We start from the raw sequence: 23,362 nt of genomic DNA on the forward strand, positions 1-23,362 counted from the left end.
TCGCTGGATCTAAGAACTAGTAGGAGTTGGGACAGGGTTGTGACCGGAACTTCAAACTCTGAGTTCTAAGGTATTCACACAGCACAGCCTCCAGCTAGGGCGGCACCGAAAGGGCAGGGAGAAAGCAGAGCCCACAAGTGAATCACCTGAACATCAGTCCAGCGAATGATTTGGAGATGAGCATCAGTAATTACCACATTGTAGACAAGAGTCAATAATTACTCATTCATATTCTCATTGGGGGAAAAAGAATGTTCATTTTTCTTTACATATAAAATAAGAATGACCTTCCTGGATTCAAGAACATCAGCTCTAAAACAGGAGGCTGTTCCGCCAAACAACCTTGTTCTCCTCCTAATCCATTGTGAATTTGTCATCCATGAATAGATATAAACTTTTATGAGGACTGATGGATAGTTTTGGCCTGCACTTTCATTTGGGCAAATGATGTCTAGTTGTTTATTATCCACTGTAAGAAGCAGAATAGCCTTCAATTTGACTTTGGGAAACCTTATTAAGATTTGAGGGACAATGAGCCTGTTTATTTCAGACCAGAGATGTGTTCAAGGCCTTGGTGAACAGTTTTGTGTTCGCCTCAATTATTTTCCTCAGCCAGTGTCTTTCCTGACAAGAATTGCAATCAATTTAGCCTTTTATTCCACCTTGCATGATCATTCTTGTTGTTACTTTCTGGATGTTCTCCAGCTCAATTATGCCCCTTTTAATCATTGTTGTCTGAAACTGCATCTAATCTTTCATGTGTAGGTAAATCAAAGCTTGCACGGGGCACAGCTATGCTCCCTGCTGAAAGATGTCCAGTGCTTTGGTAGTCTCTTTGGGCTGCAGTATCACACGAGTGGAAGCCCCTAGGTCAGCGGTTCTCAACCTGTGGGTTGCGACCCCTTTGGGGGTCGAACGACCCTTTCACAGGGGTCGCCTAAATACATCCTGTATATCAGATATTTACATTACGATTCATAACAGTAACAAAATTACAGTTATGAAGTAGCAACGAAAATAATTTTATGGTTGGGGGTCACCACAACATGAGGAACTGTATTAAAGGGTCGAGACATTAGGAAGGTTGAGAACCACTGCCCTAGGTGATAACTGACAAAGGCACTAGGCTTAGTAGGTATTTCTGTGGCTTATTACTATTCTCCTCTCCCCTCAGGAAAAAAAAAGATTTAAGTCACTGGCAAACTCAGAGATTTTTCTAAGCATTTCCTCTAAAAGGTCACCAGTAAAGATGTAAGACAAATCAAACATTGATTTTTTTTAAAGTATCTGATTATGCTTATCAACCTATCTGTCCCCTATTAGTTTTTTAAAAATAAAAGTGAATTAAGTTAATTTAATTCAATATCTGTTTCTAAGTGGAAGATCACAAGAAAACACAATTCCTTCAAGTTGTATGCTTTCAAAAAATTAGAATACTTCATTAACATGATAAGAAATATCTATTTTAACCTCAATATCAAAATTAAGCTTAGTGATAAAACTATAGCATAATCATTAAAACTTAAAACAAAACAAAGGTTATCTATAACTACCATTCATTCATTTGACAAATATTTATTGAGTGCTACTATGTGCCAGGTACATGTTCTAAATGTGTGACATGGTGATAATTAATACATACTCCCCCACCATGGACCTTACATTATTTAATATTATTCTGGAATATAAAAACTTAAAACAGAAGTAGATAAAATAAGATAAAATGAATGGTTTTTGTCAAGTATTCCCTATTAAGAAAAAAAAATTGAAAGATTATTGAAATAAAAAGTTCAGCAACATGAGTATATATAAAGCACAAAATCAATAATTTTCAATATTACAACAATCTATTTACATATAGTAGAAAAAATATTCCATTCAGAATAACAACCAAAAGTAGAAAAAAATCTAAAAATAACCTCTTGTAAGAAATGTAAATCCTTTATGGAACCAAAGAATGCTATAATATAAAACATTCAGAGACAATAACAACATCAAACAAATTCTTAGGGAAAAAAAAACACCCATAGGGAAGAAACTCAACAGAAAGATTGAAAGACAAAGATAAGAAATTCTACCAGGTGGTAGAGCAAAAAGATAAAGAAAAATAAAAGAAACAAAATAGGAAATATAAACTATTAGTCATGGAGGTTCAACATCCAAATAAGAGGAGATCAGAAAAACAGAAAGAGAACATATAGAGGAAGAAATCAGTGAAAAAATTCAAGCAAATATCCCAAAACAGAATATCAATGTCCTGATTGAAAGTCCACTGAGTACCCAGAAGAGTATCTGAAAACTTACACACAGTAGGCACAAAATTATAATAGTTTAGGACAATAGAAATAAGGAGCTTCCGTAAAGACAGACTCAATTTTCATATAAAGGGTCAAGAATTAGTCTTCTCAACAATAATACTGTTAGCTACAAGTGGAGAAGGACCTTAACATTCTGAGGGAAAATGATTTTGTGGCAGAGACATTTAATGCTCACAATACCTAGGAGGTCTATTTGTCAACGCCCTTGCAACTGAGCAGGGTTTATGGCCAATTCTGGTCAACAGACTGCTTATAATCGTAACTTGTCATTTTTAGGATGAGGGGATAAAAAGTATTTACACATCCCTCTAGCTCAGTGATGGCGAACCTATGACACGCGTGTCAGAGGTGACACGCGAACTCATTTTTTTGGTTGATTTTTCTTTGTTAAATAGCATTTAAATATATAAAATAAATATCAAAAATATAAGTCTTTGTTTTACTATGGTTGCAAATATCAAAAAATTTCTATATGTGACACGGCACCAGAGTTAAGTTAGGGTTTTTCAAAATGCTGACACGCTGAGCTCAAAAGGTTCGCCATCACTGCTCTAGTTCCTCTCTGCCCTGCCGTTGTGACACGGCCTGGACCTCTGCAAGAGCTCTGGAAGGGAACTTTCCTAAGAGCCATTGGACCCACAGATGGTCTTACATAAGCAAGACAAGCTCCAAAGTGTGAAGCCACTGAGATTTTGCAACACCTTAGCCTATCTTGATTAATATAGATTCCCAATCTGGAATTTTCTATCCTGTCAAACTATCAATCAAGGATAGAATGAAGACATTTTCAGAAATGCAATGTTTCAGAAAATGTCCATCCTGTGCACCTTTTCTCAAGAAGCTCCTGGAGGCTGAGGAAAGAGATGCATGGAAGACAGAATAACGCCCCCACCCAAAGATGTCCAAGTCCTGACTTCCTGAATCTGTGATATGTTACCTTACACGCCATAGAAGACCTTGAGATGGGGAGACTATCCTGTATTAGTCAAACGAACCCAACATAATCACAAGAGTCCTTATGATAGGTGGGCTCTAGAAGCTGGAAAGTTGAAGAAATAGATTATCTTAGAGCTTCCAGAAGGAAGAAGCCTGATTTTAGACTCACTTCAGACTTGTGAACTCTAGAGCAATAAGATAATACATTTGTGTTGTTTTAAGCCACTAGGTTTATTGTCATTTGTTACAGCAGCAATAGGAACTAATGCCACATGGCTATGCAGGAAACTGGAAGCAAACGAGAGTGAAGGGAGCTCCCGGGACACATGTGAGCGGGAGGCTGTGTGCAACCAGCCAGATGCGAGCAGATGCCAAGGCCCCGGAGAGATGTCAGCAACGCGACACTGACAAAATACCTAATGTGCCTGGAGGTTGAGAGAGGAGATTTACATCACAGGGGAAGAGTTTGAGGGTAACTTGGAGACCACAGAAAAGTATGAGCATAAATTTCCAAACCAAGACAATTATTTATTACAAAGAAAACAAAAAGCTAAACAGGAAAGGAAACATTATCATAATGGCTCAGCTGCGGCTATTATTTACCTAGTGTCAACAATAAAAACACTGAGTACTCATTTAGTCCAAATAATACACAGTTTAGGAGGATTCGGAATGAGAAGGGTGCTTGCATGGTGGTAGTGGGCAGCCTGTAATGAAATTGCTAAATCCTGTTCCACAAAGGATGCCAACGGACAGTGCCTAAAGCTGAGAAAAATCAAGAAGAAGCAACATAATCAGGTTACTCAGAGATATAAAAGCTAATGCAGTTAACAGAATAATTGCTTCTGAAGAGGAGAGAGTAATAGGGAAGGCGTAGTCAGGGGTCACTTTTTATAATAAGCCAATGAGCCATCTCATGCTTTAAACTCTATGCAGTAGGTACCTGCTTAACTTTAATTAACATAAACACTACATAAAGGGACTGGTAAAATATTCACAACAAATGATGCATAAGACTTTAGTACCCTTCACATATATAAAGAAAGATTGGACAGGACTGTGAAAAACTCTTCATTATGGTTGCCTCTGAGTGGTGGCAGTATGGGTGATTTTTTTTCCTACTACTCTATAATTTTCCATACTTTTCAAATCAAAATAGGAGAATGTATAATATTAAAAACCAAAATATTGATCATATGGTCAAGGAAGACATTTTAAAAAAACGGAAAGAATTAGGTAACTATTCTGGGAACTGCTAAGATGATTAAGTTGCTAGCAACTTTGAAAACCCTGAGGCAACTGTTACCCTGCCAAGAATGGTGGCATTAACTAAAGCAATTTCTTAATTAAATATATCTACCAGATACCGTCTCCTAATTTATAAGAACTCTTGGGTTCCATAAGCTGTCCCTCCTTTATTCCTTGGGCTAGTTCAGCACACTAAGCAAGGTCTTTTACCTTCAAATTTAACATTTCATGCTTCATTTAAATATCTCTCTAATGTTAAAAGCAACCCAAGCCCAACAACTTGTTGAGTCCATGATTGTAATTGGTGCTGGTTTCAATAAAGTTTGGAGAACATGGTATCAGTGATAACTAGCTCCTGGGTCTTGGGTAGTGGAAGAGGGAAGATGATAAAAGAACAATGATATGAACCACATATTTTCAAACCTGTGACTTCACAGAATTTTTTTAATAAAAGAAAAAGACAGAAGTGAAAGATGTACTTAATAGCACTAAACATTTGTTGAGGAAGAAATGAGTTCACCATGTTCTTCTCGGGGAAAAAGTGGACACATTACATGCTCCTAAAATTGATAAATTTAGATGTACTGTTTCTGAACTTGGACACAGATCTACATAGAATGTTGAAATCTCAGGGGGCCACTAACTGGGCCAAACACCTCTATGTTCATGATTAAGAGCTGTGACGAGTACAAAGGAAAGTGAAGCAAGAATACAGGTGACTTCAGGATAAGAAACAATAACCCTATTATGTAAGGCTAATTTGTTGGCCTTTTGCAGATCCTTTTACCTTCTAAGCTTTTAATTATCCTTCTCAAACAAAATACCAAAGCATAAAGTTCTTTAGAGCACACACTGAGCTCAAACACCCTTAAGAGTTATTTAAAAACAAAATATTCAAGTCATTAATTTTCCTACTATTTGCAATGATAAAAAAGAGGAGAGTAGAAGGAACTCCTTCAAGGTCATGCTCATCAGAGTGAAACTTATTCCTGACTCCCTGCCTCATTCTGTCCTGCTATTTCTTTCTTTCTCGAATCCTAATATATTTATCATGAATCATTAAACACAAACCTATTACCCAGTGCAATTGATTCTTCCACAAAATGAAAAGCAGCTCCACTTTTTGTAAGTTTTTTTAAAAAGACTTTGGGTAAAGTCAGGATTGGACGCAGAGAACAATATTAAGAAAAGCTTTATGGCAATGGGTCATGGAAGACCTTGCTTACTGTGCTGAACTAGCCCAAGGCATAAAGAAGGTACAGCGATGGAACCCAAAAGTTCTTATAAATTAGGAGATGGTATCTGGTAGATCAACTAACCTGTAATTAATTGCTTTTAAAAATCCAAAGAAAATGGGGTTGGAGATTGGGAGTGAGAATTACTCTAAGTTTTCTAAAATAGAGTTACCAAAATCTGTCAAAGTCTCTATAAATGAGATACTGATAGTACTAAGGACCACTGCTGGGTGCTCACATGTGCTTGGCATCATGCTAAGTATTTTCTGTTTATTGCATTTAAGCCTCACAGTTCCAAGAGGTGGACATGACTAATCTCATTTAGAAAAAACAAAATAAAAACAAAAACTGAAGTTCAGTGAGGTAAAGTACTCAGCCTAAAGTACTTAGTCACATCTCTAGGATTTGAACTGAGATCTGATTTCAAAATCCATACTCCTCAGCCTCCTGTAACCAACAACAAATAAGAAAGAGTGAAAAATCTGGCGAGCTAAAACGTTTTAAGTCTAAGGCATGGATATATTGGGTATATGGGGTGTACATTTCATTTATTTCACTATTTTTTGTTTGGAATACTCCATAGTTAAAAAGAATAACTGAGAATAATGGCTACTGTATTGAACAGGGTAGGCCTAGAAGAATGATTCATTACAGAAATCAATTGTATTACATCACCCTACCCAAAATATTGTACATCTTTCTGAAAGATATAAAAGAAGGTTGGAAGTACCATCCTTGTAGTTTGCTTTTAACTTCCATTGAACAGAATGGAGAATTCAGAATTTTTCATTCCTGACTCTAAGGACAAAGAAAGGAAAATTGACAGAGGGAGAGGTTTCACACGCATTAGAGCAGGGGTTCTCAACCTGTGGGCCTCGACCCCTTTGGGGGTCGAATGACCCTTTCACAGGGGTCGTCTAAGACCATCGGAAAACACATATATAATTACATATTGTTTTTGTGATTAATCACTATGCTTTAATTGTGTTCAATTTGTAACAATGAAATTGGGGGTCACCACAACATGAGGAACTGTATTAAAGGGTCACGGCATTAGGAAGGTTTGAGAACCACTGCATTAGAGAAATCTGAGATGAATGCCAAGACTTAAACAATAGCACTCAAGACTCTAATGATGATGGAGAAATGGATCATGGGGTGAAACCTCAGCTACAAGTCTTCAGATGATGACATCCTACATCAAGTCTCTGAAACTCAAGAGTCCATTAGTGAACAATATATTTCTAATGACAAAAAGAAAATGTGGTATCCTCATGCAGTTAGTCATCAAGAGAAAAAAACATCAGAATTTTGCAACAAGAACCTGGATCATCCGTTTTGTTCAATGAATGTGGGACAGTATTCTTTCATCTTTTGTGATGTTTATATACCAAATTTTACTTTACATACAGTTTGTTAATGTATAATTGCTGAAGCTGTATATGTCCACAAAGATGATTGGAAGGCAAAAGATGAGGTAGAAATTAAAAAATTTACCAGATGGTTAAAAAATTAAGAGTCCATTGTACTCACATGGTAAATGGTGATAACTATTTTTTGGTGATATACTGAGGGCCAAAACTTGTTTATTGTAACAGAAAGAGTAAACTCTAGCAATAAGGTAAAAATTACTGCATTTCTACTTAAATTGGTGATCTTGAAATGATTAAAAGCATGGGCCCTGAAGCTACACAGCCCTGGGCTGGATTCCCAAGGCCAATACTCAGTGCATGACCTTTGGCAAGTTATTCAGTCTCTGTAAGATCTAGTTCCCTCATCTGTAAAATTAGGATTAAAAATTATTTCCTTTTTATAGAGTTTTATAGAGACTAAACATGCATGCAAAGCGCTTGGCAGAGTACTTGGCCCATAGGAAACAATAGACATCCGCTATGGAGCATGATTTTATTTTCCTTGAGTTGTTTAAACCAACTCTCCTTATCGATAAGATCTGGAAACCCAAAGCATGTGAAAGGATAACTGTCTTGGTAGGCACCAGAACTGATCATTGCAAATACTCTATGCTCATGTTCTAGGTGAAGTGAATCTGAATCCAGGAGGAGAGAGGTCAACTTTCAGTGGGGGAAGAGGGGGGGGGTGCGCAGGAGGGGGGGGGGCTGCTCTGGGAGGGTCCATAAAACTGCAAATGGTGCTTTAGGAGCCAGAGTACTGCAGGCTTTCCAGTCCAAGTTCAATCTCACACCAGGAATTTTTTTCCTGGTCTTCAGGTTGAGCAGACATTACTTTAGTGAATTCAAATTATACAGAACAGCATAAGAAATAGGGTAAAAATCTCATCATCTGCAGAAAATATGATGATCGTTCCAGGCTCTTTTCTGCTCGCGCAAACACACACACACACACACACACACACACACACGCATGCGCACGCACTCACATACACACCCACAATTTTATAAGAAGTGCAATCATACTATGCTTGCTGTTTTATGCCTTGTTTTTATACTCGAGACTTTCTATTTCATTCGGAAGAGGTCTACATGTTCATTTCTAGTAGGGATCTAATCTTAAGGACTGTATTCTGTGCACACACAGAATGCCAGCAAAAAAGTGGTCAACAAAAGAAAATATTAACATCTGTTTTTAAATGACTTAGCTCAAAAACTGAGGTGAGCTGCGAGGTTCAAGTAGATTTGAAAAACAAGTGAAAATCAGAGGCATTTGGTTCTCTTTTATGAAAATACCGGAGACAATGAAGACCTGGGCCCTGTGTGTGCCGTGTGGCGCACACCCCATTCCCCAAATGGCTATTATTTGTGGAATGTGAAACTTGTCGAACTGCGCTTTTAATAAAATGAGAACCCGCCTATAAACCTCAGTACATTTTCAGGGCTTACAAATCTTATTCTATCTAGATCACAGCTCTTTCCGTCTTGGCATCAAAAAGTTATTTCTGAATGCTAAACAGAAATGAAAACTGTGGGTCTGGATGCAGTCCTGCTGTCCCCTGCCAGGCGGGGGGTTCACGCTGGAGGCCACACATGTCTGAGTCCTTATCCTCTGGGTGCCACCATGCCCTGGATATGCCAGTGGTCTGTAGACCTAAATAACCAACGCCCCACCTCGGGGGACACTCAAGGGACTTGTGTCTGGCAGTCCGACCTCGTCCCTGCTGGGATTCATTTCCACCCTGCCAGAACTAGTAAGCACGGATGAAAAGAGGTTAACATACCAATATTATTTTTACCCATTTTTGTATTCTTCTTATTTTGGCTACTGCTTAGAAAGTCAAGAGTGTTTTTGCTACTCCACTTCTAGATAATGAAAATAGTTATAGTGAAAGACTGTATTATATAAACTTGTGCTTGTTTAAAGAGATTATAGCCACGGTTTTCAAACTTGGAAAAGTTTACAATCTCTTTTATTCTGAAAGTGGTGTAAAATGATCTGACAGGACCTGATCAGTTTTGTATCACAGGGAGCCTTAGTGGGAGGCGGCGGAAGACGGAGGGGTGAAGGCCAAACTGCATGGGGCGGGGTAGGGGGGGGACACAATGCACTGACAGAGAAAGACCTTCAGGGGCAAGGGAGAGAGCCCAGCAAACACAGAACCCAGGCACTGGAGGACACTAGCAAAGGGACAGACAGGATGGGCACCCCAGCATGAGGAAGGCCCCCAGGCAGACTAAAGGTGTGGCCCCAGGCTGGTCACCAAAGATTGAGTAAAAGAAGGTAAGTTCATATAAAGTGGGCCTGGGTCTTCTGAAGAGGTAAAACCTTATTTATCAAACCTGGGATCCAGAGCAATGCCCCGACATGCCATTGAAGGAAACAGATGATGGGTCTCACATACACAGCCGCCTAACACCTCTTCTCTGCAGGGCACTTGGCCCCACTTGGGAGAGAAGTACAATCAGTGGCAAAGGAACCTAGCAGGCCAACTGCGCTAAGCTTCTTTCCCACCCTGACTCACTTTCCCTCCTAGGCAGGTTATTGACCAAAGGAAATATGTTTTCACTACAAAAAAAAGTTACAATGGGAGTCATCATGATACTAATAAATAGCCTTTATTTAATTAGCCATACTACTCCTTGTAGGCTATTAGCAGTAAAAAACCACACAGAAAATGGCCAGGGGAATGTTTTCTCTATATCCGTGGCCTTACATCCCCAGACAAGCAGCACCAGCATCTATCAAAAGTTTGTTAGAAATGCAAACTCTCATATCCCACCTCAAACCTACAAAATGAGACACGCAGGGGGCTGGGCCTGCAATCTGTGCTTTAACAAGCCTCCAGTTTGAGAATACTGGCCTCGTGGAAAGACCTGGGATAGGAGCCAGGAGATCTAATTCAGATTCCAGCTCTGGGGGGGCATGGTCCAACTCAGTGAAATTGAATGAACAGCATTGCACGGACATGAGAAAACTGAGATGAGATGGACATTGTTCTTCTCTTCAGATGGTGTCCAATCCTCTACATACTTTTTTCCTCCAGGGTAGGAGCTTTTTTGTTGCTGCTGTTCTTGTGTTGTCTCATATCTGTATTCCTAGTACCTACAGCTTCCCAGGCACTCAATATGCAGTGGGCCACGCGGTAGAGCCATTCATGACTGCGACAAGCACTACTGTACCATTCATCAATGATCTTAATGTTACTCCAGTCTAGTTAACATTCCCCACCACTTATTTAATGCTCATAGCATGCCAGACGCTGAGTGCTTGTCATATTTCACCTCATTCAATCCTTTTAGTCGTCCTATACTGTGAGCAGTATTTTTAATCCTACTTTGCACATTACAACACTCAAGCTCAAATACTAAGTAATTTGTCCAATGTCATACACTGAAAGTGGCAGAGCCAGTGGTGAGCCCGGAAACACCTGATTCTGAAGCTCATGGGTTTAAATGGGGTGGAGTTCTTCAAATCCCCAACTCAGAGCTGACGTTAGGATAAATTCCCAGCTGCTAAGGTTAGCGGTTGCTTTTCTTCTCAGTATGCACTTAAAACTGTACTTTGCAGGCAGCGCCCTCAGTTGTCAAAGACTGTCTTTATGTTTTTGTAGATTGACGTTTGGTTTTCGTTGATTTCAAGAAAGTAGCTAGTGGTAGAGAACTACATTAATACTTTGCTAGATGGTTCTGACCCTTAAAAAGTAAAGCCCAAACTGCTTATAGAAAGAACAAAGGTGGGCACACAGGCCATGCCATGTCAGCCTGGGGAGGGCACTGGCAGAGAAATCTGGTTCTAAGGGGTTGAGCCTTGGGTGGAATGTACCAATGAAGGCAGGCTGGGGAGAAGTGGGCAGAGGTGAGTCTAGTTAAGGCTCTAGGGATGGGGAGGCTGGGTTGTGGGCATTACATCATGGGCCAGCATGGATGCTGAGACCAATGAGGCAGCAAACAGGGGAAGCAGCCAAAGACCTGAAGTCAGCCGAAGGCTCCAGTGCTGTGACAGCTACAGCTACTGATGAGACCCTGGCTCTCCTCTCTCACCATTTTGGCTACCTCCACATGCTTCCTTTTCTCCATATTATAAGTCAAAGATTAGCTTGACATCTGCCAACGACTATTTTCTTTTGAAGAATTCAGAGCCAGGAGAGATGTGGTTGGGGTTGGTGGAGGCTGTAGATACTAAGAAAAGGAAAAGGGGATTTATACCACAAGCAAAGTCCTTACCTTACTAGGAGGTGGTCCATGGTCATCCAAGTAAGTGGAATTTCCTAGGGAAAAAGAAAAGGAAGAAAGTTGGTGAATCAATACTTTTAAACCCAAAATGAATTCAGTACAAAGTCATTCCAAATAAGCATTCTAGATATATTTCTATTCAGACAACCATACCAAAGAAAAATGGGCAGGATTTTTGCTGTATTACCATGCTTGGTTAATAGTTTCAGCAATTACAAACATTGTATGTACATAGGTGTGTATGCACACAGACATACACATGGAGAAACATGCACCATGATTCCTCACCCAATATTTGTAGATAGCCCATTGTACATCAGAATTACATTCAGGGCTTTTTAGAACAGATTTCCCAGCCCTGTGCCCACAGGTTCTGATTCAGCAGCTCTGAGCACCTGCATTTCTAACAAGTTCTCAAGTGAGGCTGAGGCAGTGGGTCCTAGAACCACTGCACTGTTTCTCCACTTTGTCTTGATTGTCAGTTTCCTTCATTTTTTTTCAGTCTAGCTTGCTTCCGAGCTCCTTTTGTCTTATATAATAGCCACTTGCTGGTTTGTGTGCTTTCAGAGTGCATGGTTACTGTTTCCTGATGAACAAAGACTCAGAGGGGTTAGGGCAGGAGCTAAAGGTTATTGAGTTTCTTTAATATAGCAGGTACTCTGCTAGGTGTTTTACAGGTATTCATTCATGTAATTCAAGTATCATGAGTGGGTTGTAATTACCCCTGCTTATGGAGGAGAGAGCAGAGGCCTGGAGAAATCCAATAATTTGCTCATGGTCACACAGCTATTAAATTGCGAGAGGAGAGAAGACTTTTTTCCAGAGGTTGCTCGGTTATCTGCCTATCCAAAAAGCCTAGGGTGTTGACATCTCCGGCAACCTGGGTATGGCCAATGTGCCCACCTGGCAACACGCTGAGTCACTTGGGGGAGCCAATGATATGACCAGTATAACCAGAGACTCTTCTCCAAGAGGCAACATTTGTCGGTCCCGGGGAATCATCTCCACGAGAAGTGAAGATAACCAGACTCTCTAACAGAACAAACTATAAAAAATATGGTAAACATAAGAGTACTTAGAACAGTGGCTGAGGGAATAAGGTAAATGTCCTCATTGGAGTGGATGAAAGATGATTTTTTAGGAAAGAGCGAAAGTGGCTGAAGAAATTGGAATAAAAAGAGGAAGCAGAGCTTAAGCCAGGGACAGTTCAAGTGGTCTTTTATTAGTGTAGATAAATAAGTGGGCTTGGCCTGTGGGCCCTTTTCCATCCTGAAGCATCATCCATCCCCTTTTCTGTGTAGTCTTCTGATTTAACACCCACTGATGTTAACAAGGACTGTACTCTCACTGGCCAGTTGGACGAGGTAAAGGGACAACGGCCTGCAATATTCATGCACAAGAAAGACACGGAAGCACAACACCTGGCATGCTCATGATTGTGTTATTTTTAAGAAACTTTGAAATATGAATGTGATTTACTGTTTTTTAGCTCTTAATGGTTGTGCTGCACTCCACTGGGAACATACACAAGTAGGAAGTGAGACCTATGTCTGGCTTAACGAAGAGGAAGTGCACAAAAGAATTCAGAAAAACAATCCCCTGAGTCTAGAGCTGTGGTCGGCAAACTGTGGCTCGCGAGCCACACTCGGCTCTTTGGCCCCTTGAGTGTGGCTCTTCCACAAAATACCAAGTGCGGGTTCGCACGTACAGTGCGATTGAAACTTCGTGGCCCATGCGCAGAAGTCGGTATTTTGTGGAAGAGCCACACTCAAGGGGCCAAAGAGCCGCATGTGGCTCGCGAGCCGCATTTTGCCCACAACTATACTAGAAATATATTCAGAACTGTCTCTACAGGCATGTTTATAGCTGCAGAGGGTCCCGGTGTCCTCATCATGAAAGGGTGCCCCCCCGGGAGGGATGCAGAAATCCCAACGTGCTCCCACCATGTACTCAAGGTGTCATCTCAGCTCCAGCAGCTAAATGTTTCTAAAACACTGAAAGTTTCCATAAGAACCAAAGTCCCTGAAACTCCTAAAAAGGACTGACCAAGCCTGACTGCTACCTCAAACTCCAGACGTGGGTCCCACTGACTCCTTAGCACCTCCTTCTTGATTGTCTACAGGCAACTCACCCTTTGACAGGCCAAGCAGAATCCTATATTTGCTTGGATTCCACCCCCCAAATTTCTGCCTCCCCTGTTTTCCTTGTTGGGTTACAGGATACATCCTTTCTCCCATAGGCTCCGAAGTCCCAAGAGTCATCCTTGATTCATCTCCTTCCCTTAACCCGTACAATCCAGTTGCAAGTCCTGCTGGCTCAGCCTTCACAATGTTACTCAAATCTGATCACATTTCCCCAGGCCTTCTGGCCCATCCGGAGAGCCCTTGTGTTTCTTCCATGATCTCTAATTTTTTTCCTATCCATACAGCAATCAGAGGGATCTTTTAACCTTATCAATCCGACCATGTTAGCCCTCTGTTTAAAATCTGTTTCTCTAAGAACAAAATAGTCAGCACCTTGTATGGTCTATAACCCTACATGACCTCAAGCCCTGCCTCCTACCACACCCGCCACCAACCACAACAGCCTTTTCTCTGCTCCCAACACACCAACCTCTTGTGGGTCAGGGACCTTTTGACCTAGTTCTTCCCTCTGCAGAAAAAAAGCTCTTCCCCACTTCCTTCACTCAGGCTCAGCTCAAACATCCTCCCTCTCTCCCCCCTCCCTCTCACCCTCATAGAAGACTTCACTTCCTTCTGCGCAGAGAAAGGAACAGGGCTGACCAGTGTGGGCACTTGCACTGTGGACTCCATTGTTATCTCCACAAGCAGATCCCTGACCTCCCACCCAGTTATGTTCCTGCATCTTCTTAGGACAGAGGCTCTAAATGCTTTTGCTTATAACAGATGTACAGAAAGGTACCTGGATTTCTTAAGTTGGAGGCAGCAAATTTTTCTTTTCCTAGGGTATAACTGTATTACTATAATGTATTTACATAGAGCTTTTCATCTTAGGATCTCACTCAGGCTTTCCTAGTACAAAGTAAACAAAACTGTCAGAATTTTCAAACCTGAAGCTAGTAGCTTTTTGTCTGTGGAGATCAAAGGGAACACTTATCACAAGAGCTTCCCTAAACATCAAAGAAGCTTCTTGCTGTTCTGTCTTACAGAGGATTCTACTGAGGGTGTCAAGTTTTGGGGAAAGAAGATCCCTCCAGCCTTTGAGCTTGGTGCTCCAGATGCAAATCTGGGAAGAAAGTGTGTAGGAGGGCTCATGAAGGGTCTGGAGCCAGGATAAGGACAAGCACTCACCTATCACCCACCTCCACTGCTCTATGAATGTCCACTTCTGCGCCCAGTCTCTAATCCCAGGTCCTAGCACCCTGTGAGGCAGTACCTCTTATTTTTGGAGGCACATCATTTCATTTCTTTCCAGAAAGTACCCACACTGGTCAGCCTCCATTTCGTATCTCAAGTACTTACTTTTGGGATCAAGGATTACAGTATCTTGTCAAGTCAGAAAAAAAGGAATAGTATACCCACCACATGTTTCCCCTCCTACCATCAGTCAATCTTTCAGAAGGGCCTGTCTCTAAACCGCCAAGAAATTGCTAGCTCAGGCCGGTATCGACCTAACCCTCTTGGAGAAGTCAGGCTTGTCCAGGCTGCTCAGGTGGGGGGAGGACACGCATGATAGCTGATCAGAAGTAACACTCCAGCCCTGCACACTATTCAGCCGGCCCATATCTGTACGTGGGTTAAAATGTATGGAGCTGTACACCAAAACCACTGCCAACAACGCACTCATGGTTTAATGGTGTTAATGATGCCCTGACTAGAAGGCGAGTGATCTCAGACTTTGCAACCAGCTAAATCACAATCCATTCTAAATCTCACCCTACCCATCCAGCCCTTCATGATGGAGACCTCACATCCTTTCTCCCATAGGCTCCAAAGTCCAAGAGTCATCCTTGATTCATCTCCTTCCCTTAACCCATCCGTACAATCCAGTTGCAAGTCCTGGAGGTGGTAAACATAACACGAGAGATCATGTGTGAATTTGCAAAGGGTTACAATTTGTGGACTTACTAGAGTGTTTACATATTCCAGAGTCATTGGCGGAGAGTAAGTTATCAATGTCTACCGACTTCCACCATCATGTAAACTATTTGCTACAAATATGCATTTCAGGAAACTCATGTGAAGTCTGACACTAGGAATTAGGAGGCCAAGATTTGTGACTTGGCATCTGAAGATTCCTGACTGATTACCATAGCATACCTGGATCTCAGTTGGCAGGACTAAAGCATGCTAACCATACAAGAACCATCAAAGTCTTCTGTGACAAGAGCAATAAAAAACCAGACATACTATATACCTACATATACAGATTATATCTCACTTTTACAATAGAAAATATCCCCAAGAAGTGTCATTCCACTCTGAATAAATTGCTTTACCTCCTCAAAGTTTTCCATACACACATCTGTAAAAATGAAATAAGTTCATAAGTTATGTAAGGAGTTACCCCAGGGTATTTTCATTCCATGAAAAATAGTTAGAACTCTACCTGCACATAATGAGCACCTGGTAAGCTCACTAGCAGTCCTAGTTGTACTCTGAGTAACAGCAGGAACAGTCTAAAACCCTCCTTCCCTGCTTTCCATTCTCCACTCAATAGTTTTCAACCCCTGATCCCCCTGTACATTCCACTTGCCTGCAATGATTTTAAGAAATGATACAGGGCCTCGCCTTAGCTGTCCTGATTTCATTATTCTGGGACAAGTCATTTGGCATTTGGTACTTTCTAAAGTTCTTCAGGTAATTCTAATGTCTAGCCAGGGCTGAGAATCACTGAGGTACATAATACAAATTAGTGTACTTCCTAATTCAGGTCAAATCTCATTTTTTAGAAGTAAAAAGTAACAGACCTTATTCAAGCTGATCCTAATCACAGGTCACCTCCTTCATTTCTTATTGTACAACAGGAGTTCCAAATCAGAGGAGAACGCTGATGGAGCGCTGATGCTCACAGAGGGGCTCCCAACCACAGAGGAGGCCGCCAGGCAGCTCTGGTTCACACCTGCTCCAGGGACATAACCAAACTGAAAAGGACTAAGGCTCACAGGCTGCCGAGAGTGGGCTGGCTGAAAGTGGGCTGGCCCAAGGCACTCTGGGTTTACCCCCTTACACCACATGGGTTGCCCAAACCTTTCTGAGACTCCACAAATCCTTTCAAAAATAATTTTTAGACATTCTAGTTTCAGAATATATTTGCATTCTGTTGCACCTGTCTTGTTTCAAGGTAAAAAGGGGAAGTAAGACCATCCTCCTCCATCTGCCCAGAGTATGCCCAGACCCCAGTCAACTTAACCAGGGGATATTCTGTCAGTCCTTGGAGACATTTATATTTGATCCCTACACACACTTTAAGGGCCCACAAGGATCAAAAAGGAAAAAGCCTCCAGAAAATTGGAAGCAAAGACACTGTCTGGTCCCAGCCCAGTGAGGCACCCCTTTTTCCAGGCAGTTTACCTGGAGTGGAGAGGAGATGGGGGGCCTGGTCAGCACATGCCCATGTGAACCCAATAGAAACCAACACAACTGGATAAAGAAGAAACTGCTAGAAGCACTGACATGAAGGAGGGCTGTTGGATAGAATTATCAGGGTATGTGAAATAGCAACAGTGGTTCTTATGTAAGAGGAGAGTAGAAAGGAGCCCAGGGAGATCATTTAGTGGATTCAGGAAGATATCACTAATAGCAGTGACTGTCACTGATGACAAAGAACAGCCCAGGGTGATAGAGGGACTGCTGCAGGCTGCAGAACAAAAGACCCGTGCTCCAATTTCACTCCTACCCCTTCTGAGTTGAGTGACCTTGGAAATATCACCTAATTTCCCTGGAGCTTAGTGTTCCCACTTGCAACACAACTACATTAATAGTAGCACCTAAGAGGTCAGGTGGTTATGAAAATGAAACAAGACACTTAGCACAGTACCCGCCTGGCATATAGTAAGTGCTCAATGAATGGTAGCTATTTCCTCATCTTATATTACCCAATTTTATCATTTATATTTAATTTAACAATTTTCTTTCTTATTGAGGAAATCAAAGAGAATCCTGAGTCCTGGGGAGCAGTTTATTGTTTTAAGGATGAATATTAATATAAAGTAAGTATTTGTTATTATCTATTATTTTCCGATACTGGCTTGCTATGCCTTCAAAAATATCCAATTTCCCCCAAAATTGTTTGAAATACCTTTAACAATGTGCAAATGAAGTTAGAGAACCTTCAGGGGATATAATTTATTCGTGACTCTTAAGTCTTGCATTAGCAGATTTATTTTTGTCTGAATTGGTCCCTGAAGTACAAAAATGTTTTAATTCCTATTCCTCTTATAGAAAACATAATATGCATTAGTGTCAACGTCAAAAAAGCCACCTCTACACTGTGCCAATTTTGATCAAACATCAGCAGTTCCTTTACAGAGTCTTTCTTCCACGGGCCCTTTTAAAATCATAATCATGAGCAATTGAAATCCTTTTCTCTTTTACTCAGAAGCAGGCATTTCACACAGGATTCTGGTTACCTACAGCAGGATCCTATGGCTGCATCTCCCCTTCCCACCCCCTGTGGAGTCTGGGCCTCTGATAAGACCCTGTTAATGAAGGAGTCACTGTTGAAGGCAACACTGAAACTCCAGCTTAGTCGTTGCCAAAAAATTATGCTAATGCCACCCTTTCCACCGTTAACCATGGGTTACATTTCTCTAAGAGGCAGCTGTCAGCACACACCAGCCGTGGTTAACAATGAGGAGTTTGTATGCTGAGTAAACATCTCCAATTGCCCCAGTTCTTATAATTAACGCAGCCCCAAAGACACTGTAATGGAGGAAAATTGCTTGCACAGCTTTATTTAAGCTTTAATAAAATTATTTTCCACTGAATTCAAACCAATGGCTCTATGAACTATCAATACTTAAGTATATTTACTAAAACACCTTTAAAAATACCTCGAATAACCACCCAACCAATTAACAAAGGCAAAAATGTCTGGAAAATACTTTCTTGATCTTAAATGATAAAAATGAGCATACACTGAAAAAAAAGCAAATTAAACTGTTATCAATTATGATTTAGAAAGCAGCTTCCATTTGTAATAAATTTCAAAAGCAAATTAATGCTTCTTTCTTTGTATGTCTGGTTAAAAATACTGCCTTTTCTATAATACATCTTTTTCTTTTATTAAATCTGAATATACATTTTAGGATGTCAAGGGTACATTTGTAGAAGAAAATTACTTTTGGAATCAAATGATCAGTGAACTACTGCTATAATAAAAACCTAAAGATAAATAAGAGTTATTGCCAAATTAGCTCAGGAATTCATTGCAATCATATTATATGATCTCAAGCAGATAGGAATGGAGTATCAAACAGACATGGAATCCCTTGCGTTTCTGTTTCAATACCGTAGATTTTCCTCCCAGAATAATTGCTACAGTCAACTGACCCCTCCTGTGTAACTGTAATACACCCATTAACAGAGCAGCACCAGCCCTGCACACCTCAGGCTCTAACCAGAAACCAGGTAAGTCCTCTTCTTCTACCAGGATCTACCACCATGTAGCCATCATGAAAATTGACACATTCAAGCACATGCTTATTGCATGAAGCCAGTATGGGCCATACCTAATCATACACCTACACCACACACACCCACCCCCTGTGATTTCAGAAAAGGAAAATAACTACAGATATCATATAGTCCAACCCCTCAACTTATGAAGGAAATAACTAATCCAAAGAGAGGTCAACACACATGGCAGGTTAGCATAAGAGGTTAAGAATAGACCAGGTGACTGGTGCTCATTCCACAACAAAACAGTCTTATTGCATGCCATTTTTTACCCTAAATGGTATTTTCAAGCTTGATCACATAACTTACTCTGCAAGCTTGAATTAGGATGACTTTGGGCTATTCTTACGTAATCAAATTATTTCTCTAAGGATAAAGATAGATCATTGAGAGAATTTTGAAAGAAAATATGCTTCCAACATTGATGAGAATTCCCAAAGAGAATAATTTAAATGCCCTGTCAGTGGCTCCAGGGCACTCACAATCTCTGAAGGCTAATGCACTAACTTCGATGTTCAAGTTTTAGCATGTTTTATTGAAATGTAATTCATTTGAATATCAACTTCCACAAATGAATCAAACACATATGAGACCTGGCCCTGTGCAGAAATGTGAGATGCACCCTTGTAATGGAGTCAGGCACAGCAACATTCAGGGGGTGTCTCCCAGCTGTGTCTTGAAGAAAAGAGGGGTAGGTGTCCCTGGCCAGGGTACCCAGTGCCTAGGATGCTGTACTTGGAGGTGGGCAGGATATCTGCATATCACTGCAGAATGGCAAGTTTAGTTAAGGATATCCCTATGACCTTGAAATCAAGATCAGAAGATGAAGTCTCATTTAGGAGGCAAAGGGAAGTTTGTGCAAAGCCAAGGGCTCCAGGGCACAACTGAGATAAGCTTACATGTGTATGGAGTTCCAAAGTTCCCCTATACCATCTCAGCAGCACCTCCATCAACCCTGAAAGACCAACAGGGCAGGAGGGAAGCTGATCCCTGCTCCACACCACCTCGGGGCTCTATACAACAGTGGGCAGATTGGTGGGTTTCCTGTGGCCACCATGTGTGCCGAAACATCGATCACCACTGTGAGCCTGGAAGAAGGCTAAACCCGTGGTCAGCAAACTGCGGCTCGTGAGCCACATGTGGTTCTTTGGCCCCTTGAGTGTGGCTCTTCCTAAGCCTTAGGAGTACCCTAATTACGTTAATAACAATGTACCTACCCATATAGTTTAAGTTTAAAAAATGTGGCTCTCAAAAGAAATTTCAATCGTTGTACTGTTGATATTTGGCTCTGTTGACTAATGAGTTTGCCGACCACTGGAAACCAAAAATCTGATGAAAGAAATCTGTGAGAACCAAGTGAGGAAACCCCATAGGAAAGCCATCAGCGGGTCCTGGTGATGTTCTAGGAGTGAAATAACTCTTGCTGGGTTACAGATCACTACTTGCTTGAAGTATGGTGTCCAAGCAAACATATATTTTAATGGATTAAAAAAGACTTTGTGTTTCTAGCTCTGCCTTCTACTTGATGGGTTGTCTGGGCCATGGCCCGAGGCCACTGATAAATGAGCATCTGTGTCTTCTACATTCTAAATGCAACAGTAGTATGATTGACACCGAAACGACTTGTCACTTGCCAATTCTTTTCATGCTTTAGGGAAGTGAGAGGAACAAACATTCTACGGGGCATTTCGAGTAAACTGCACTAATGATATGCATGTGAACAAGACTGCTGAAGAGCTGCTCATAAATGCTGATGCTGATTGGGAAAGTGTGTGGGTGAAATGGTTTGCTAGCAAAGTCGGTCTCATGCAAATGCGGTGAGGCACAACTGTCCCATCTGGGGTGACACTTTCATACAAAACTTTCAAGTCACTCAAGGAAGTGATCTTAGTTTCTTCCTTATTAGGTCTTCAAATGTAAAAGAGGATTTTTTAATAGAGCAGCAGAAGTTATTGAATCATTCAGAACAGTAATCCCCACAAAATTAACTAGCAAGCTATCACATGAGCCTGGCGATATCTATTTAAAAAGAGTGAGTTTCAAAAATTTCAATCACTCTTTTTTTTTATCATCTCTCTAGTTCTATTTTGTATGAGATTTAATAGGAGTAAGGCAAGATTTTGTGGTTTGTAGAACTATAATATTGGAAGATAAAAGAGGATTCTCATACATCTATATGTTATTCTGTAGGCACAGGTAAACATACCACTCAACCGGAAAAAAAAAGAGCCAAACAAATAGATACCTAAAAATCATAAATTCCTTGCCCAAATGAGCTGAGGTCCAGGGGAAAGAATGTAGGAGAAAAAAAAATGGGGGCTTTGCAGTGAAATCCACTTACTGGGTGTAACCTTGGGCAAGGTCTTAGTTTCTCGGTTTTGGTTTTCCCATAGGTAAAACAGAAAGAATAAGACTTACCTTTTAGGGCTGGGGAGATTCAAATTACCACTTATTAACTGCCTGGCATGCATACAATAAAGCATAGCTGTTATGATTATATTTAAAATAGACCTAATTTAAAGACATGGAATGTTCAATAAAACCCCCTCTGAGTAATCACATACATAAACATCAGCCCCGGCACTGAAATATGCATCCCTCATTATGCACTAGAATGGCCTGTCGCCACCTTCCCCCGTCTTTGTCAGGATTTATGATGGCAGGTTATACCTGGGCATGAAGGCAATGCGATTTTTAAAACCTGGCGGGATTTAGGTATTCCTATGCTTGTATTATTATTCTAAAACATAAAGTGTGCTGGAGGTCATACTAGTAAATACTCTTGAGCACACAGTGGATCCATTTCTTTTCTAGCGAAGTCTTAATGGTGCCTCCCAACAAAATGAGTTGGGAAGTATGCTTTCTTACACCCAGCAAGAGGAATCCTTTGTAAAATCCTAGAATTCATCACACAACAGGATATACTAATGGTCTTTCAAAGTCACAGTGAGCCACTTTTCTGACCCACTGAAGCACTGAGTCTGAGGGCAGAGGCAGACAGCAGACTTGAGAGCAAAGGCATAGCTCTGCTAGAAGAAAATCGGACAGATTTCATCTTTGCATTAAAGCAGAGAGCTAGTTTCCTGGTCTGTGTACTTGTGAATTCCAAATATATTCAAGCCTACTTAATGTCAGCTTGCCGTTGGAGAATGCTTCTTAATAAAATACTTTTCTCTAACAGCAGAAAACAGCAATCAAATAAATGAATCTAGGCTAATCCCAAATAACGTAATGGTCATGATACAAAGGGAGCATCAGCTCATCAAAGACAGAACTTTCAGTCTAAGGAATCATCTGAAGTGGCATTGGTCTCAGAGCAGCGTCCTCTGAGAGGCAGTGACAAAGTCACAATGACCAGCCCCACCTGAAACTGTAAAGAAGATTCTTTCACTGGATGGAAGGAAACGCATGGTGACCTTCCTCCCAACTCTCAGATTCCCTGAAGGCCCCTGATGGCAGCAACAGCAAATGAAACTGCTCATCTTTGAAAGTTGCTTTACTTGTCATGTAGATCTCAGGCACATAAATAAGTGTGTACTAGTATATATATATAAAAAAAGAGATATCAATAATATCAAGGAGTCATTTTAACTTGGGAATGCTCTTTTTAGCACAGTACTTGACATATAAAATGGTCTTAAAACATAGATTTATTAAAAATATATTAATATTATATATAAATACATAAATATAAAAATATATTTATATTTTAAAATACATATAAGGTTGAACCATATAGTATATATATTTTCAACCCTACCTTAAAGAAAGGCAGGAATGGGAAGGAAGGGAAAGCTGGTTAAAGGGAAATGTTCTGTTCTGTCAGGAACAACTTTATGGCAGCCAAAGGATGTAAGTGTTATAGATTTTTCTCTATTGTGAGTGCCAGGCAAACACATCCTGATTTATGCCACTGAAGTGGTAGGAACTAGAGCTGCATGAAGATGAGGCAGTCTAATGTGAAGACATGGGATGGAGGTTAGATTTGAGTAGAGGAGGATTGAAGGATTCTTGTTAATGACTTTGTAGCTAAGGGTCTACAAGAGAAGCCACAGACCCACCAAAAGGTGCTCAAGAGTCTGGTTGGTCTAGAGACTACAAACACTTCTAATTCAAACAAAGCTATTGCAAAGCTTCAAAGAAAAAATCATGCTCTGTGAGGGCTGTGAAAAGATAAATCACAGGAGGGTATGTGACGGCTTTTATATGTAAGCGAGAATAATGGAAGAAACCACTTGGCAATGAAGAAAATATATTTCGTGATGGTGCAAAGAGACACTGGAGCAAAAATAACTTGTAAGGATTATAAAAACAATAATGTAGGCTCATAAATAATATGA

General features: G+C 40.6%; 1 protein-coding gene across 1 annotated transcript in view; it reads right to left on the minus strand.

Moving 5' to 3' along the window:
- UST (uronyl 2-sulfotransferase) overlaps nucleotides 1–23,362 on the minus strand; it is a 167,502-nt gene that overhangs the window by 139,807 nt on the left and 4,333 nt on the right. Inside the window, exon 4 of the mRNA XM_006089245.2 lies at nucleotides 11,374–11,417. Coding sequence (XP_006089307.2) covers nucleotides 11,374–11,417 — 44 coding nt within the window. The remainder of the gene's footprint in view (nucleotides 1–11,373; nucleotides 11,418–23,362) is intronic.

Source organism: Myotis lucifugus, unplaced genomic scaffold (genome assembly GCF_000147115.1).
Source record: "Myotis lucifugus unplaced genomic scaffold, Myoluc2.0 scaffold_57, whole genome shotgun sequence".
NCBI classification, from domain to species: Eukaryota; Metazoa; Chordata; class Mammalia; order Chiroptera; family Vespertilionidae; genus Myotis; species Myotis lucifugus.